This window comes from Callorhinus ursinus, unplaced genomic scaffold, assembly GCF_003265705.2.
Source record: "Callorhinus ursinus isolate GAN/ISIS: 27379988/994484 unplaced genomic scaffold, GSC_fseal_2.0 scaffold13, whole genome shotgun sequence".
NCBI classification, from domain to species: Eukaryota; Metazoa; Chordata; class Mammalia; order Carnivora; family Otariidae; genus Callorhinus; species Callorhinus ursinus.
In genome coordinates, this window is record NW_027397075.1 from 39,868,520 (window position 1) to 39,884,903 (window position 16,384).

At 35.1% G+C, this 16,384-nt stretch overlaps 1 protein-coding gene across 2 annotated transcripts in view; it reads left to right on the forward strand.

Annotated features, from left to right (window-relative positions):
- Positions 1–16,384, forward strand: part of EDEM3 (ER degradation enhancing alpha-mannosidase like protein 3) — a 68,531-nt gene that overhangs the window by 40,682 nt on the left and 11,465 nt on the right. Inside the window, exons 10-19 of one of the 2 annotated variants that reach the window (XM_025877781.2) lie at positions 29–154; positions 354–437; positions 2,101–2,184; positions 2,703–2,827; positions 7,173–7,338; positions 7,652–7,806; positions 8,720–8,876; positions 10,911–11,102; positions 12,455–12,620; positions 15,760–15,945. In XM_025877781.2, the coding sequence (XP_025733566.1) occupies positions 29–154; positions 354–437; positions 2,101–2,184; positions 2,703–2,827; positions 7,173–7,338; positions 7,652–7,806; positions 8,720–8,876; positions 10,911–11,102; positions 12,455–12,620; positions 15,760–15,945 (1,441 nt within the window). The remainder of the gene's footprint in view (positions 1–28; positions 155–353; positions 438–2,100; positions 2,185–2,702; positions 2,828–7,172; positions 7,339–7,651; positions 7,807–8,719; positions 8,877–10,910; positions 11,103–12,454; positions 12,621–15,759; positions 15,946–16,384) is intronic. The other variant, XM_025877782.2, reaches the window with a different exon arrangement.

The window sequence follows — 16,384 nt, forward strand, 5'->3', positions numbered from 1 at the left end:
TTCATGAACACATATTGTGATCTTCTAGCACTACGATGCCATCATGAGGTACATTAGCCAGCCACCTCTTCTACTTGATGTGCATATCCACAAGCCAATGCTGAATGCTCGAACTTGGATGGATGCTTTGCTTGCCTTTTTTCCAGGTTTGCAGGTAAAAAAAAAACAAAAAAACCTGTACTTTTTTAATATTAATGTAGAACAATTAAGTGCATATGTGATCTCTAAAATTGAATTACCAAAATGGAGTCACATTTTAAAATTTATTAATGTACATTTTTCTGTTTATATAATGACTCTAGATAAAATCAACTCATATTTTATTAGGTAATTTTGTTGTTGTTGACTTTTAGGTCTTAAAGGGGGATATTAGACCTGCTATTGAAACTCATGAAATGTTATATCAGGTGATTAAAAAACATAATTTCCTACCAGAGGTAAGCAAATCATCTTTGGAACTCTAATTTACATATACTATAAGTTGCTGATTTAAAGACAGCAAATGTTATCTTCAGGATTGGTTTATTCTTTTTTTTTTTTAAGATTTTATTTATTTATTTGACAGAGAGATAGCGAGAGCAGGAACACAAGCAGGGGGAGTTTAGGAGGGAGAAGCAGGCTCCCCACAGAGCAGGGAGCCCGATGTGGGGCTCGATCCCAGGACCCTGGGATCATGACCTGAGCCAAAGGCAGACACTTAACCGACTGAGCCACCTAGGCACACTGGTTTATTCTTTTTTGTTTGTTTTTTTCCAGGTTAAATAGTTTATTTAATTAATTTGTTTTTGGTGTATACACTACTGTATATGTTTTTCCTTTTTCTCATGTATTAAGAGAAGTCTAAGGTAATGCTGACCTTTTATGTAAGAAAAAAAAATCCCAAATTAGTATTTCTCAGGCCTTTTTTTTTTTTTTTTAAAGATTTTATTTATTTATTTATTTGAGAAAGAGAGAGCACGTAAGAGGGGGGAGGGTCCGAGGGAGAAGCAGACTCCCTGCCGAGCAGGGAGCCTGATGAGGGACTCGATCCCGGGACTCCAGGATCATGACCTGAGCCGAAGGCAGTCGCTTAATCAACTGAGCCACCCAGGCGCCCAGGCTTTTCTAATCTATGCCATTACATACATATTGGTTCATTCTAACTTTTACATATACCCACCAGCTAGAGAGACTTTTTTACTCTTCTAAAGATTATTTTATGAAAATGATATACATTGAATATACACTCTTCCTGATCACATAGACTGCCTAGTTTTTATATATTAGTAATAAATATTCTTGCTGGCTTGATATGGCAAAATCTTAACAGCACACATTTTGGCTTTCCAGAAATGTACCATTAAAAATTTCCAAATTCATGTATGTTTTCTGTCCCTGCTTATTCACTACACTCTGTGAGATACCTAAGCATTCCACCAATTTAGATCGCTTCCTAAAGTGTTTGTTTTAGAAAGTATAGTTTTATTAGACCAGGTAAGTAGGACTGTGCATTGTAGAAAATTCATATTCACTCAGAATAAACAGAGGTTCAACTAAATACATGTTATCACAGATGAAGTTTTATTTGGTTCCCATAAACATTTTGGGTTTTATTTTAATTTTTTTTTTTAAACCAGTTGGCTCTGTTAGTGAATAATTTCAAGTGAAACTAGTTTTATTTTTAAATAATGCCTTGTCTCACTGTGCAGAGGATTTGAGGGTGTTATAAAAGAAAGCATATGCTAAAATGCTAAAACAGAAATATGAGAATGAGGGACTTAATAATTAAGAGGAAAAAATGGAGATAAGGAAAAAGAAGATAACACAAAGACCCATCTAGTGGCATTACTGAGTTTCATAGTTTTCTTTAAGCTTCCTAATAGCCAAAGTGAACATTTACAAAAATAGTTACATTTAATTGGTAAAAATAGCACCTTAACAAAAATGAATTGTGATTTTTAGCAATGAAGATTTTCATTTTATAGATGAAAATTGTTATCAGTATTTTAATTTTTAACTTTTTTATGATCTAACTTACTATCTAACTACTATATAGTCTAGAACCACTTGTTTATTTTTTAAATCACATTTCTATACCTATTTATATGTTGTTTTGTCCAGGCATTCACCACAGATTTCAGGGTACATTGGGCTCAACATCCTTTAAGACCAGAATTTGCAGAAAGTACCTACTTCTTGTATAAAGTAAGCTATTTTACCTCTCTTTTTGCTGTTTAGTCCCCATTCTGTGTTGGATATCTCACCACCTTATAATAGTAATTGGGTTTTCAAAGTCTTTGTTTAATGTTATAATGGTTGGATATGTTACAGTTTTCATTCATCTAGTCCATAATTATTGAAAGAGAGAGGAATTGACATCTAAGTTTTGTGTCTTTTCAAAATATTTACGTAAACATTTCTAAAAAGAGAAATGTTATATTCTAGAGCTGCTTTCTAAAGCATGTCTGTTACCTTTCTGGGTATTAAAAATTTTATCAAAGGGCTGAGGTACATAGTTGGACAACTTTCCACTTGTGTGTTTAAGAAATTCCATAAAGCAGATCCCTGGCTTATTTTCAGAGCTAAGTTCTGTGTAACGTGCTCCAGTGCCTGATACAATGCCTAAGCACCTAGTAGGTACTCAATAAATAGCTGATAAATGAGTGGGTATATGGTAATATATAAGCTGTGTATATGTATACATATATTCTCCTTTTTAATAGGCTACAGGAGATCCTTACTACCTTGAAGTAGGGAAAACACTTATTGAAAATTTAAATAAATATGCTAGAGTGCCTTGCGGATTTGCTGCCATGAAGGATGTTCGTACTGGAAGTCATGAGGACAGGTAAAACAATTCCTAACATCCCCTTTCCTCAGGATAACTCGGAAACAACACAAAATACAACTCTTAGTTAGAATTCAGATAAGCTTAATGCTTTTACAAAAGGTTCTTGAAGATGCAGAACGTAGTTCATTGTGTTTATTTTTTAAACTCTTGAATAGGCTCATTTAAAATTGTTTGAACAGTTTGTATTTTTATCATAGTGCCTGGCATATAGTAGGTGCTCAAATGATTTTTAAGCAGATGAATAAATGAATGTTAAATATCAGAACCTTGGTATTAGGAGTATTAGGAATGGGGCGGGGGGTTCTGTGTTAATAGTTTTTATATTATGTACAATGTTAAAAATTATCAAGACGATGATGGATCTGGATTATGATTTGTGTTGAGTCAAGAATTCCTTAAAGCATATCTTGGTTAATGTGTGTATTCTTATTCTGTTGCTGATTTGGAAGGCTGGGGAAGAAAGACCATTGGCAATTTCTCTTTCATCGGATACTGGATTGATGGGGATGGCATGAAATACTCAAGCTATAAAAAGCATACTTTGGTTACTGTGATATTCACTAACATTACAGTTATTCCAGGATTACTTATCTGATTATTTTAACCATCCAGAACCTAGGAACACATCTCTAATGAACACTAACGTTTGTTTATTTGGTTACCAAATGTTCATTCCCACAGGTGTTTATGTAGTATTTTATGTGCCAGAGTTACACTAGTTTTTGAGGATTAAGGATAGAAGACATGTCTTTTCCATCTTTGAATCACTGAGAATAGGCAAATAAATAGGTGTTACAACATTGTATATGTGCCATGAAACATATTAAAGATTAAGATATGACAGTCCCTGGAAGGTTTTTGGAGGCTTCTGTATTTTAAAGGATGAGCAAGGATGAGAAAAAAGTAGTGAAAGGAATTTCAGACAGAGGGACTAGAGGCAGGTGAGACACAGCTCTCATCATCTACTCATAGTTGTCCCTTAGTCCTTCACTTGAGAGTATTTAGATAATAGTTAATGAGACTTGAGACCTACTTCCCTGATCATAGCTGATGAGAAATGGATAGGTTTTTGGAAGTAGGCATGCAGATACCAGCAAGAAGTGAAAGCAGATAGGCTGTGTATTTATTTTTAACATTTATTGACTACTTCCTACATTCTGGGCACTCTTCTAGTTAAGCCCCTGCTTTGTTTAATTCATTTGACCTTAACAGCCCTCTGAAGTGTAATCTCTATTTTAATCTTCATTGTATACATGAAGAAGCCAAGGCACAGAAAGGTTGGGGAACTTACCTAAGGTCACACAATTAGTAAGGTTAACAGAATTCTTATCAAGGCAGATTGGCTCTTGAACACAACGCTATTCTGGCAACTCATGCAGGGAACAATAATTAAGCACCTACTGTATGCCAGGCACTGCACTTAGGTGTGGGGATGGAAAGAGAAGTTAGAACCTGTACCTGCCCTCCCTTGACTTGTAGTTAGTGAAGAAGATAAGTGTGTAAAGAAATAATTACAACCATGTAATTTGTGCTGTAGTAAAAAAAAAAAAAAGAGTAACAGGTTGAGGAATTACAGAGGAAGGCATGAGTTACTCTATTTAGAGAGTTCCAGTTTTCTAAATTTAGCATTCTTCTATTTTTCCCTATCACATATTCCTTATGTGACATTGTTTCTAGACTGTTTACCACTGCCTTTGCCCCAGTCTGATTACATTCCAATACATAGAGTATCTCTTAAAATATCATGTCCAGAATTAACCATACTCAAGATGTGCCTGGCAAAACATCACTGTTGAAGAACAGTTGTGAGGTTGCTAATTTTCTGAGCGGCTGGTGGGTTTACACCCTCTATCCAATTGAGGATCACTGCTTCATCAACTCACTGTTTGTCCTGGCAGCATTGTATCTCTCCTGCATTTGGCCCAGCAAAAGGTTGAGAACTACTAATCTTCATCATTCTGTGTTACTAGATGTGCTTTAAATTTTTTAGCAGCTTTATTACATTCAACTCACAATGAACTTGTGGCCGGTTGACTTCAGTTACTTAATTGTGGCCTGCTGACAAATGGGTATTCTCCATCCTGCTTTTGAGCAAGTGATTTTTTTGTTTGTTTGTTTTTTAGTGTAAACTTAGAACTTTACCCTTAGCTCAGCAAAATTTGATTTTGTTGGGTTTTGTGTGTGTGCGTGTGTGTTTCTAGACCTAAAAGAGAGTTTGAATCTCATCCCAGTCATCTGACGTACTACCTAAATTATGTTTTCAGTGATCTGCAGTTTATTTTTTTTAAGATTTTATTTATTTGACAGAGACACAGCGAGAGAGGGGATACAAGCAGGGGGAGTGGGAGAGGGAGAAGCAGGCTTCCTGCTGAGCAAGGAGCCTGATGCAGGGCTCGATCCCAGGACCCTGGGATCATGACCTGAGCCGAAGGCAGACGCTGAACGACTGAGCCACCCAGGCGCCCCAGACCTGCAATTTAGATAAGGAATACCTAAAAAAATTTCCATCTAAATTGTTGGGGAAGAACTCTGGTTAGGACCATGACTAGTGTACCTTATGGTGTGACACTTGAGGGCTTTCATGTTACAAGCTCTTTGCGTCTGGTTGCTTACTCCCTTACAGATCTACCAGTGCTGTCCCCTGACTCACTAGCATACACACACACAATTTTCAAAATGGAAATATTTGTATGTTTCTTAATGATCACTGAAAGAATATAAATGGCAAAAAGAATATGAAAATCTTTTCTAAGACACTTCCCTACTTACGCACCCTAAGATAACCACTGTTGGCAATTTGATAAACAGTCTTCCAGACAGTTTTATTGTATGTGTTTGCATTTGTGTATAATATGCTTATGGTTTTTTAATACAAGTTAGATTATATGATATGATACCCAGTTTGCTAGCTTTACCCAACTCAAACTGTAGTGATCTTACCATTTCTCTATTCTAAGTGTTTGCAAATCATCTGTTTCATAATAAGTTCTAGAATTTGCCAAAACTCAAGACCCTGCTCATCAGTCTACAGTTCTCAAGCTAGCATTTGCTCATGATAATAACTATCCCCCAGAAAAAGTTAAATTATCATAAGTATATTGCAGGTTGACAGGAAGTGTTTTATCTATTCTGAAAAGATTAACAAACAAAATGTTCAAAAAAGTTTTGAAACATTACAGGTGAGTTGTTGGAAGTTCCAAAACAAAACATCATTGATGTATAGTAAAAATAATGATAGCTCTGTTTTTGAGCTCCTACCTATGCCAGGTTCTATGCTAAATAATGGATTTGTAATATCTCATTTAGTCTTTACCCCAGTGTTAGGCATGTATTATTATTATGTCCTTTCCAGAAGAATAAACTGAAGCTCACAGTCCTTATATAATATCCTCATGATTACACAGCTAGTCAGTGGAAAGTCTTTTCTATTTCCAAAGCCCATTTCTTTACCTCTATGTTCCATTGCATCTCTAGTTCATTCTTTAGTTAATACTGTTAAAACTTGCTTTTGATTTAGTAAATGTTTATTGAGTGCCTACTGTGTGCCGGGACTTGTGCTTGCCTGGAGGTGTGAAACTATGTAGTCTGTCCAGTAAATTACAAGTTATTACTGCCAAAACCTAGGATGCTTTGGGAGTAAATGTAATAAATTCCATGTTACCATAACTCTATCTAACAGCTGTGCTCTTTTTTTGCCACTTTTAATTTTATTAAAGCTTTTCTTTAAAATGTTTATTAAAACATTATAACATTAATTTATAAAGTCACGTATGTTTTTATCCCCTTTGTTTCTTCTGTATTCGCTTCTTGACAGGTATTTAAATATTTACAAAGTTATAATCATAGTCCCTGTGATTTTGTGTTGTAGTTTTTTCATGTAATTTTTTGTAAGTGATTTACTTTACCTTTAAAGCCTTCTTGTTTATCACTTAAATGCTACATAATGAACTCCATCAAAATTATATTACTTTGTCCAGTTTAATATTAATTGAATTCTTGTATGACTCTCAGTAGTAAAGTTTATCTGCATTACCTCCCTGCTGTTAGTTTTCTATAGAAGAAATGGAAAACTCTTCTTCATTGGAAGGCCAACAGGAAAATCTTGTCAGTACTGTTGATGAGATTTAGTGTACCTATGTGGTCGGCAACCCCTCTGGTCTTTTTCATTCCCTTGGAATATGCCTGGAGTCAATACTACTACCACTGGGCAATAGATAGATTCTATAGTACTTTGGACATCTAAATTGGTATAGCCATGTTTATTGACCTTGACTCTCTGTTTCAGATCGTTGTCATTGAATATTTTTATGTTCTTAGATTTATTTGTGACCTTTTATTTTAGAATGGATTCTTTCTTCTTGGCTGAGATGTTTAAATATCTTTACCTGTTATTTGCGGATAAAGAAGACATTATTTTTGACATAGAAGATTACATCTTTACAACAGAAGCTCATCTGTTACCTCTTTGGCTCTCTACTACAAATCAAAGCATCTCTAAGAAGAATACAGTAGGTTATGTTTTTTAATTAAATGTCTTATTCTCTTTTATGTGTTTATTTTTCCAAGTGAAAAGTAATCAATGAATAGAATTCAATAAATATGTGTATGGTAAGAGGAAAGGTACACTTGATATTTTATTTTGTTTTCTTTTATTATAGCTTTGTCCTGTATACACTTAATACTTATTGTATTCTTGTTTTGTTTTATTTTGTTGTTTTTATCCTGTATACACTTAGATTTCACTTAATGTTTCATTTGAATAAGCTGTAATGTTAAGTAAAATAATTATTTTTACTTATGTAACATTGTTTTATATTGTAGACCTCAGAATATACAGAACTGGATGACAGTAATTTTGATTGGACTTGTCCAAACACTCAGATTCTCTTCCCTAATGACCCACTGTATGCTCAGAGCATTCGTGAACCCTTGAAAAATGTGGTGGATAAGAGCTGTCCTAGAGGCATCATCAGAGTGTAAGATGTCTTATTTTGTATTTGTTAATAACAAAGTTAATTGTTAGTAAATGACAGAGAGTGTAAGGAACATATAACGGCCAAGAAGACATTCACTTAGACCAAAAACATATTGAAGTATGTAGTTATCACTACATACTTGTAATATGTAATTATTAAAAATTATTCATTGGTAAAGTTAGATGACAAAGTTTATTCTGCTGTAATATCTTTATTATTATGGAAATTTTATGGAAACTATTATGGAAATTTATTATGGTGATTATTTTGTTTAATGAACTAAGTATTAATAGTCGGTGGGTGGCATATAATAGTCTTTAACTTCTGTAGTTCATTTTTACACAGAATAGTTTCATCAGATACTTCCACATGTATACATAGAAAGTATTGTATATGTAGAAAATATTTTTCCTTTAATCTATAGTTTCTTTCTAGTGAAAATATAGTTTTTTGTTTTATTTCATTTTTTGATGAAATACTTATTTTTTGGCTTAATGAGTTCATTTTTTCCCAAATAGTTACATTAGAAAGGCCATCAATAAGAAATTTAAAAAAAAATTTCTTTTAAGTGAGTGTTATTATTCACAGATAGAAGTACTGTTTTGCTTTTAAAATATTGGGAGAAAACCCTGTTTTTCAAGGAAGAAATCAATAATAACAAATCCCCAAGCCAACCTGTTCTGTACTTTCAGATAGTTATAAGGCTGTCGACTGATATAGACTTGTAGATAATACATGCTTTGGTTAACTGTAAAATATATTTGAGAGCTATATAACCTAAGTTATATATGGGAAACAGCTGTTTTCAGTTCTAAAACTAGCAATTTTGCAAATATCTAAAATTATTTTTGTCTTAGGTTTTTCCCCAGTTCTGATTTGTAGTTTTTTAAGCCTTGCCTATGATTACTTTTAGCAGAGAGGAGAGTTTCAGGAGTGGAGCTAAACCCCCTCTGAGAGCCAGAGATTTCATGGCCACTAACCCTGAACATTTAGAAATCTTGAAGAAGATGGGGGTGAGTTTGATTCACCTCAAAGATGGGAGAGTCCAGTTGGTTCAACATGCAATCCAAGTAAGCCATTGCTGTACTAATTAGATACCATCTCTGCCCTTTTTGGTCTCATCAGCTTTCATAAGATAATGACATTTGGCTTTCTAAAAACTTTTAATACATGATTTAAAGTTAGAGAATCAGAATTTTAGGACTTGGAAGTATCTTGGAAAGCCATGTAATTCAGCTCCTTCATAGTATAAATCAAATCACAAGTAGGTTGGGTAATTTGCTTAAATCAAGAGAGTCAGATGTAGGGCTCAAGTTCAGATTTTTCTGTTTCTCAGCACCTTGTCTTTCCACTATTTAGAGCAAATCTTAAAAGCTAGTAATTCATTTTAATATCTCTGTAGTTTACAGTATTTTAGTTTCCAAAAAGCTACTGAATCTAAGTATTTTATTCATTGTGGAAATTAAAATTTGCAAGTATTTGTCTCTGCCTGGGAAAAATAACATGGCTTTTTGAGAAAATTCTATTGCTTTTTGCTTTAAAAGCTTTCATAACAGGAGGACTTTTAATTTTTCACCTTATTCACCTTATTAGTACATTGATTCTGAGAAAACACAGTTTGCTAAAGAATTTCAATGTGTAACTGTACCTGGTATCCCTTAATCTCAAATTCAGCCTTCCCACAACCTTAGTTTTCCTTCTGATTTCTTTCTCATCTCTGTTGTCACATCCATCCTTTCTTAAAGAGTCTTCTGCCTGCTTTCTTATGTTTCACTTACTATCACCTCGCAGTAGTGGGAGCGGCCTCTCTAATGACATTACTTTCACTTACACCACCAATGACATAACTACCACCCAGTGGCCTCTTAGTCCTTATTTGATTGAATTTTTCTGTAACTGTTGACCCCCTTTTTAAAACATACCCCTTTCTTGGCTTTCAGGGCATTCCAGCAATATACATCTTTCCTATTTTTCTGTTCATTGCTTTGTGGGTTCCTTTGGAACTTTCCTTTTTTGGCACAACCACTCAACGTAGGCACTACCGGGGAATCTGGATCGTACTCTGTTCTCTCTATATTCTTCTTCAACAGTCACATCTGTTTCTATAAGCTCAGCTGTCGTCTTTGTACACGTGATTTCTTAGATATACATAGGTAACCCTGATTCCTAACTTTACTCTTAAATTCAGCTTTAATCTGCCTGTCATATGTATGTGTCTGCATCTCAGTCTCAGTCTTTACAAACCTGAATTAATTATCTCTTCCTGCCCCCACCTCAGTCCATCTCTCCTCCTTTTTGTTTGCCATCTCAGTAGACCTAACATCATTCTCTTAAGTCACCAAAACTGGACATACCCAGATAGGCTTAAACTTGTCTTTGTCTCCCAGCTCCTCTCTGTTCTCTCTTATCCTCTAACTCCTGTCAAGTCCAGTTAACTTCCTGTTAAGTGTCAGGAATCCACCTTTTTTCCGCTATAGTCAGGCATTCTTCAGCTTTTCCTTTGTGAAGACTCAATTCAAATATCATTCTAAATATTTCTCAGATCCACACTGACAGAATCAATCATTCCCTTGTCTGTGCTGCTAGTCTAGTTTCCCACTTGAGAATTTTATCATAGGTAAAAGTACATGTCTGTATCCTCTAGATACAAACTTCTTACAGTGAAACTCTCCCCAGTTCCTAGTCTAAGTGCTGGGATCTTAATAGATGCCTGATACATATATTTTGAATTTAGTGTGATTACTGGTTCATAATTCCAAAGAAGGGAAGTATGGGTCAGTATGAGGTTTATTTCTTAAAAGGAGAAGCAGTGGAAAAATCAAGCAAAGTAAGCATTTCAGCATTTGGTGGAAGTCCAATTCTCAATTCATATCAGAAGTGGTTTGTAGAACAGTGAAAGAGACATTGAAAAAATTACAAATCTTACTTTCAGAAAATATTTCCAGAAGTAATATTTTTAGGACAAATCAGGCCATAAATATTTGATAGAGACTGAAACCAAAAGGGGAAATTTTAGAGTAGATTATAGTGCATTAGTATTTAAGACCTCAAAAAGTTGAAAGTTTTCATTTTGAAAGGATAAAATTAATCTGTTTTTTTCCTAGGCTGCTAGTTCAATTGATGCTGAAGATGGGTTGAGGTTCATGCAGGAGATGATTGAACTCTCAAGTCAGCAACAAAAAGAACAGCAGCTACCTCCACGAGCTGTACAAATTGTTTCCCACCCATTTTTCGGCAGGGTAGTGTTGACTGCTGGACCAGCTCAGTTTGGGCTAGATCTGTCTAAACATAAAGAGGTGTGTACACTTACAATATGCTTGTTGAAATTGAATGTAAGGTATTGTGTAAGTATTGTCTAATTAGTCTAATTTAGTAGTTTTAATTTATTACACCTAAATATTTAATCTATTAAAACCCAAATATTCATTCTCCCAGATTAAAGTTAAAAGCATATCTTGAAAATTTTGATTCATAATTTATGTATACAACATGCTTATAGAATTTTACTTAAAATATTGTTCAGATACTGTCCAATTCTTGGTCTGTTCTCTAATTTGGTATCTTTAATTTATCTAAAAATGGTTTTTTGGACTTTTTAACAACTACTAGAACCTTTCGTTGAACAAAAATCCAGCTTGGAGCCTTAAGGTAGAACACAGCTAAAAGCAGAGGTGCTCTGGCTCAGGTAGCTGTGGAGAGCGTGACACTGCGGTCCCACCGAGCCAACTTGGAAGACCACTAAGCTAGCCCAGCCCCTTAGTTTTAACGTAGGAAACAAAGACCTACATTGCTAAACAGTTCACAAGTTCATCTAATTGGTTGCAGAGTTGGGACCAGACCCAAGTCTCCTGATAATCTAAAGCCAATACTCTTTGAACTCCATTCCCCCTAATTGAGACCTATTTTGTGTGTGTATTTTAAAGCTGTAAAGGTTTATAGATTGACTCATCCATTCAGCAACTCTTTTTTGAGTCCTAGTATTCCTATATTCTAGGCACTATTTTAGATGTTAGCTATCTATCATGTTTATAAAGCGAGTGCAGATCATGCCCTTGTGGAGTTTGCATTCTCAGAGAGAGAGGGATATTAAAGTACCTTTACATTGGTATCTTTAAAATCCGTTCTCTGGTGGATTTAATTTTTCTGGGAAGAGAACTGCTTGCAGATTCATGTAGACTAAATCCATTTTTTCCCTCTTTCAAAAATTTTTCTGGCTGCAAGTGATGGTTTTAAAAGTGGTTCCCAGCTGTTTTAAGTGTGGGTATGGGTACAAGGTGAATCTGCCTACAAATTCCAACTTTACCACTTACTAACACTGTGTCTTTGAGCAAATTATGTAACCCGGGTCTCAGTTTCCCCATATGTAAAATGGAGATATTATATGTATTATTTTTCTTAGAGTCATTATAAAGATGAGATTTAGTAATTTATGTAAAAATGCTTTATAAACTGCAGAGCACAGTAAAATGTTGGTTGGGTACTATGATATGCGAGATGTTCAAAACAAAAACTTATGCTAATATGTACTGGATATGTTATCATTAGAAAAGAAGTAAGGTCTATTTAAAGCTCTAGATAGTGAATTGTATTGACTAGATAATGATTTGAGAAGATAAAAGGATATTTAAGTTACTTTTATTTCTGACAGACAAGAGGATTTGTTGCAAGCAGTAAACCATACAATGGTTGTTCAGAGCTTACTAACCCTGAGGCAGTGATGGGAAAAATCGCTTTGATACAAAGAGGACAGTGCATGTTTGCAGAAAAGGCACGCAACATTCAGAATGCTGGTGCCATTGGTGGCATTGTTATTGGTGAGTAGTCCTCTGTGTCATTGTGTTGACTAGGAGATCATTTTTAGGATTTTTCCTTGTATTTGTCAAAATTTTAGCAGAATTCATCATATTATTTTTACTTCACTAGACAGCATAATGGATAGGTAATCCAGTGACTCTCTTAATAACTTCTGTGTGTTGTATATCTTTTTTGAAAGTGTAGATTTGGGTTTCTGTATATTAATGCCAGAAAAAGTACTTGGGGACAGGTGTGAACGTGGGGTTACCACCCCAAAGGATGCAACACCATGAATAAGAAAATGTGCTTTCAGATCCAAAGCCCTCTAAGGGCAAGAATTACACCCTGCCACCTCCAGTGGGAAGCTGTTAAAAATACCCATTCCTCCACAAAGATGCAGGCTTTGGAGTCAAATACATTGGGGTGCAGTTCCTGGCTCTTCCACAAAATTGTGGTGTAACCTTGGCCCAGATTTAGTTTATCAGTTTGTTCAGTAGAATATTTTTTGAGCTCTAGTAATAAGTGGTAGTAAATATCTTTTAGGTGGTTGTAAGTTTTGAAGATAATACATATAAAATTTCTTAGCATAATCGTTTACATATCATAGGTATAAGCACTAGTTGCTAGCAAATTTTTATTTCCTCAGGTCTTTTTCCACTCAAATTACAAACTCAAATCATTTTACCTCTGTATTTCAACCAGTGTGTTCTGCTGTTTTAGTTTTCATAGGCAATCACTTATAATAAGCATGCCATGACTGCCAGGGAAAATATAAATTTTTCTTTTCTTTTTAAAGATGTATGTATTTATTTTTAGAGAGAAAGAGTGGGGTGGAGGGGCGGAGAGGCAGAGGAAGAGAGAGAGAGAATCTCAAGCAGACTCCCCCACTGAGTGGGGAGCCCCATGCGGGGCTCGATCTCACAACCCTGAGATTATGACCTGAGCCGAAATCAAGAGTTAGACACTTCACTGACTGAGCCACCCAGGTGCCCCAAATTTTTCTTTGCTTTAAATATTCAGAACTATAAAACCTGAGGTCACATTCTAGTGATGAAGTTAAGTTTTTATGGCTTCTCTCACGGGGGAAATCTGTTTTGAATTTTTTCTTTCTTACTAGTATAGATTTCCTTTTTCAGTTCAAGGTAAATAAAAATTAAGGCATTTACAATACTAGGATTTATTTCAGTGAAAATAAGTATTTACTTTTCTTTTTTGCTTATCCTATACGGGTACTCCAGTGTTGATTTATTGGGTACATAGATTTCATAGTTAAGTAAGTATTAGGAGAAATTCTTCTTAATAACTTAAATCAGCACTTGGCAAACTACAGCCTGTAGGCCAAGTCCACATCACTGCCTGTTTTTGTAAATAAGTTTTATTGGAACACAGCCATGCCAATCTGTTTAATATTGTCTATGCCTACTTTTGAGCAACAGTAATAGAGTGGAGAAGAACTGCATAGCCTAAAATATCCACTCCCTGGCCAATTACAGAAAAAGGCTGCTGCTGCCCAACTTAAATAACCTCTCCATCCTTGGTTATTTTCCACACTGAGATTTCTTTTATTGAAGAATTTAATAGCTTGTCATCACTATCATTTTGAACACCTCTTTGCCAAGATTAAAAAATATAAAGGCTGGAACACATATGGAATAGTTTAGATTTTCCCTATAAGTCTAATTCTCATGGTATTCTATACTCTGCAAGGTTCGTCAAGTCAAGTTTGTTTTCTTTAGTAGCTATTAGTAGCAGAATCCTCTATTGAGTTCAGTGGGTAAGCAAATAAGAGGCAATGGTTCTTACTCTCAGGAAATTTCATTTTTAAAGGGAAACTTTCTTGTATTATAACTTCTTTTCTTTCCCTATGTTTTTTATTTCTGATGAAGTATTTTGTTTTGCTGGTTTTCATTGTATATAAATGAGCAAATTAGGCCTTAGGTGTTTTTTTATTGCAAGTACTAAAAGTAAAAATTATCTTAGAAATAATCATTTGGCTGTAAGACAGTAATTGATTTAAGATGGTTTAAGAAGGGAGGTTTGTTTACTACATGAAGCTGGATTATTTTAATTGAATGCAAGAGTAAGAAATTCAGCTGAGTAAAAAATCATCAGGAACCATGATAGCTAGTAGAGTTGTTCACATCTCTCTCTTATCTCTGGGTCTTCCTAGACTCTCTTCTCTGCATCTCTGCAGTTCTGCTTCGTTCTCCAGCTTCTCACCAGCTTGCTCCCTCTTTGCTCGTTAGTTCCAAAAAGGTTATTCTAAAATTACAGCCTCAGCCCTGAGTCTGTGTCACCTTACTAGATCACTACCCACTGCTAACTGAAACTCAGTCTTTCTGTGTGCCACTTCCGGGGCCTCCAGAGAGACTGAGAGCCAGGTGGCCATGCTTTATCCAGTCAGTTATTGCTAAGGAGGTGGGTCCTACATGGTATTCTCCACTTAGCGGGGCCTATCAGAGCAAGCTCTCCAAGAAGGGACAGGCAGGCTTCTCATCTGGCGTGTGAGGTTAGAGGGGGGGGCATGACCGGCCCCTGCCAGTAAAACAGTATTTAGCGGTCCTACTGCAGTTACCTCACCAGAGTAAAAGAACAGTGGTGTTTACCTCAACTTAGAGAGGAAAAACCACGATCATCGTTCTTCTTTGTGAACAGTAGAGAAACAAGAACTATCAATTAATAGTTTGGTAAATGCCATTAAAGGAAATCTTAAACAGCAATGAAATTTCATTCATAGTTCTATCATTGTAAGCCAAGTCTTTGAATGTTTCTATTTCTAGGCTTCTTCATAAGCATATGGAAGTTTTTAGTCATAATCATAGAATTTTGTGTTCTCCTTTTTTCATGTAATAATATTCCGCTTTTCTGTGTGTTGCATCAAGTAGTTAATTATAATTTACTTATAATAGTTCAGTTATTCACAATTATAAATAGCACTCCAGTAAACTACTTTGTGCATAGATCATTTTGCTTGTTTTGAGTTCTTCCCTCAGGATAAATTTCTAGAAGTGGAATTAGTGAGCTCTAAAAGTATGTTAATTTTTATGATTCTTGATGCATAAAGTAAATGCCGCCAATGGGAAAAATCGTAAAGATTGGTCTATAGATCTTTTTAATGGACAGATGTTTTTATGTTTGCTGTATTCATTTTCTGGCTAGATGACAATGAGGGGAGCAGCAGTGATACTGCCCCTCTGTTCCAGATGGCAGGTGATGGAAAAGACACAGATGACATCAAGATCCCCATGCTATTCTTATTCAGTAAAGAAGGAAGTATCATACTGGATGCCATCCGGGAGTATGAGGAGGTGGAAGTGCTCCTTTCTGACAAAGCAAAAGATAGAGGTAAGGGTAAAAACTCATGTGTTTTTTACACAGCTTAGCATTAATTTTACTAGTTTGATAACAAAAATGAGTTACAAAAAGTTATTTTTGGTTTACTGGTAAAATAGAAGATGGTTTCAAAAAATATTTTTCTTTTGGAAGTAAGCGTTTTAAAACATTTATTTTGCTTTGCTGACTTAGGATGTTTTTAGAATTGTATTTTTTATGTCATTTGTCACTTTTGCTGTGGTTCTGCCCAGTGATAAAAATACAGTTAATATATCAAGAGAGTCAATTTAAATATCCACAAATGTTCACCATTCAGTTCTGCTGATACTGCATCTTACATTTCTTTTATAAAGAATAAAAAGATTGTATCAAATGGTATTGTATACAATATAATAGTAGTTGGGTTTGAGCAGGCCACCAATAATCAAATGACCACTGTCTTGGTGAAGGC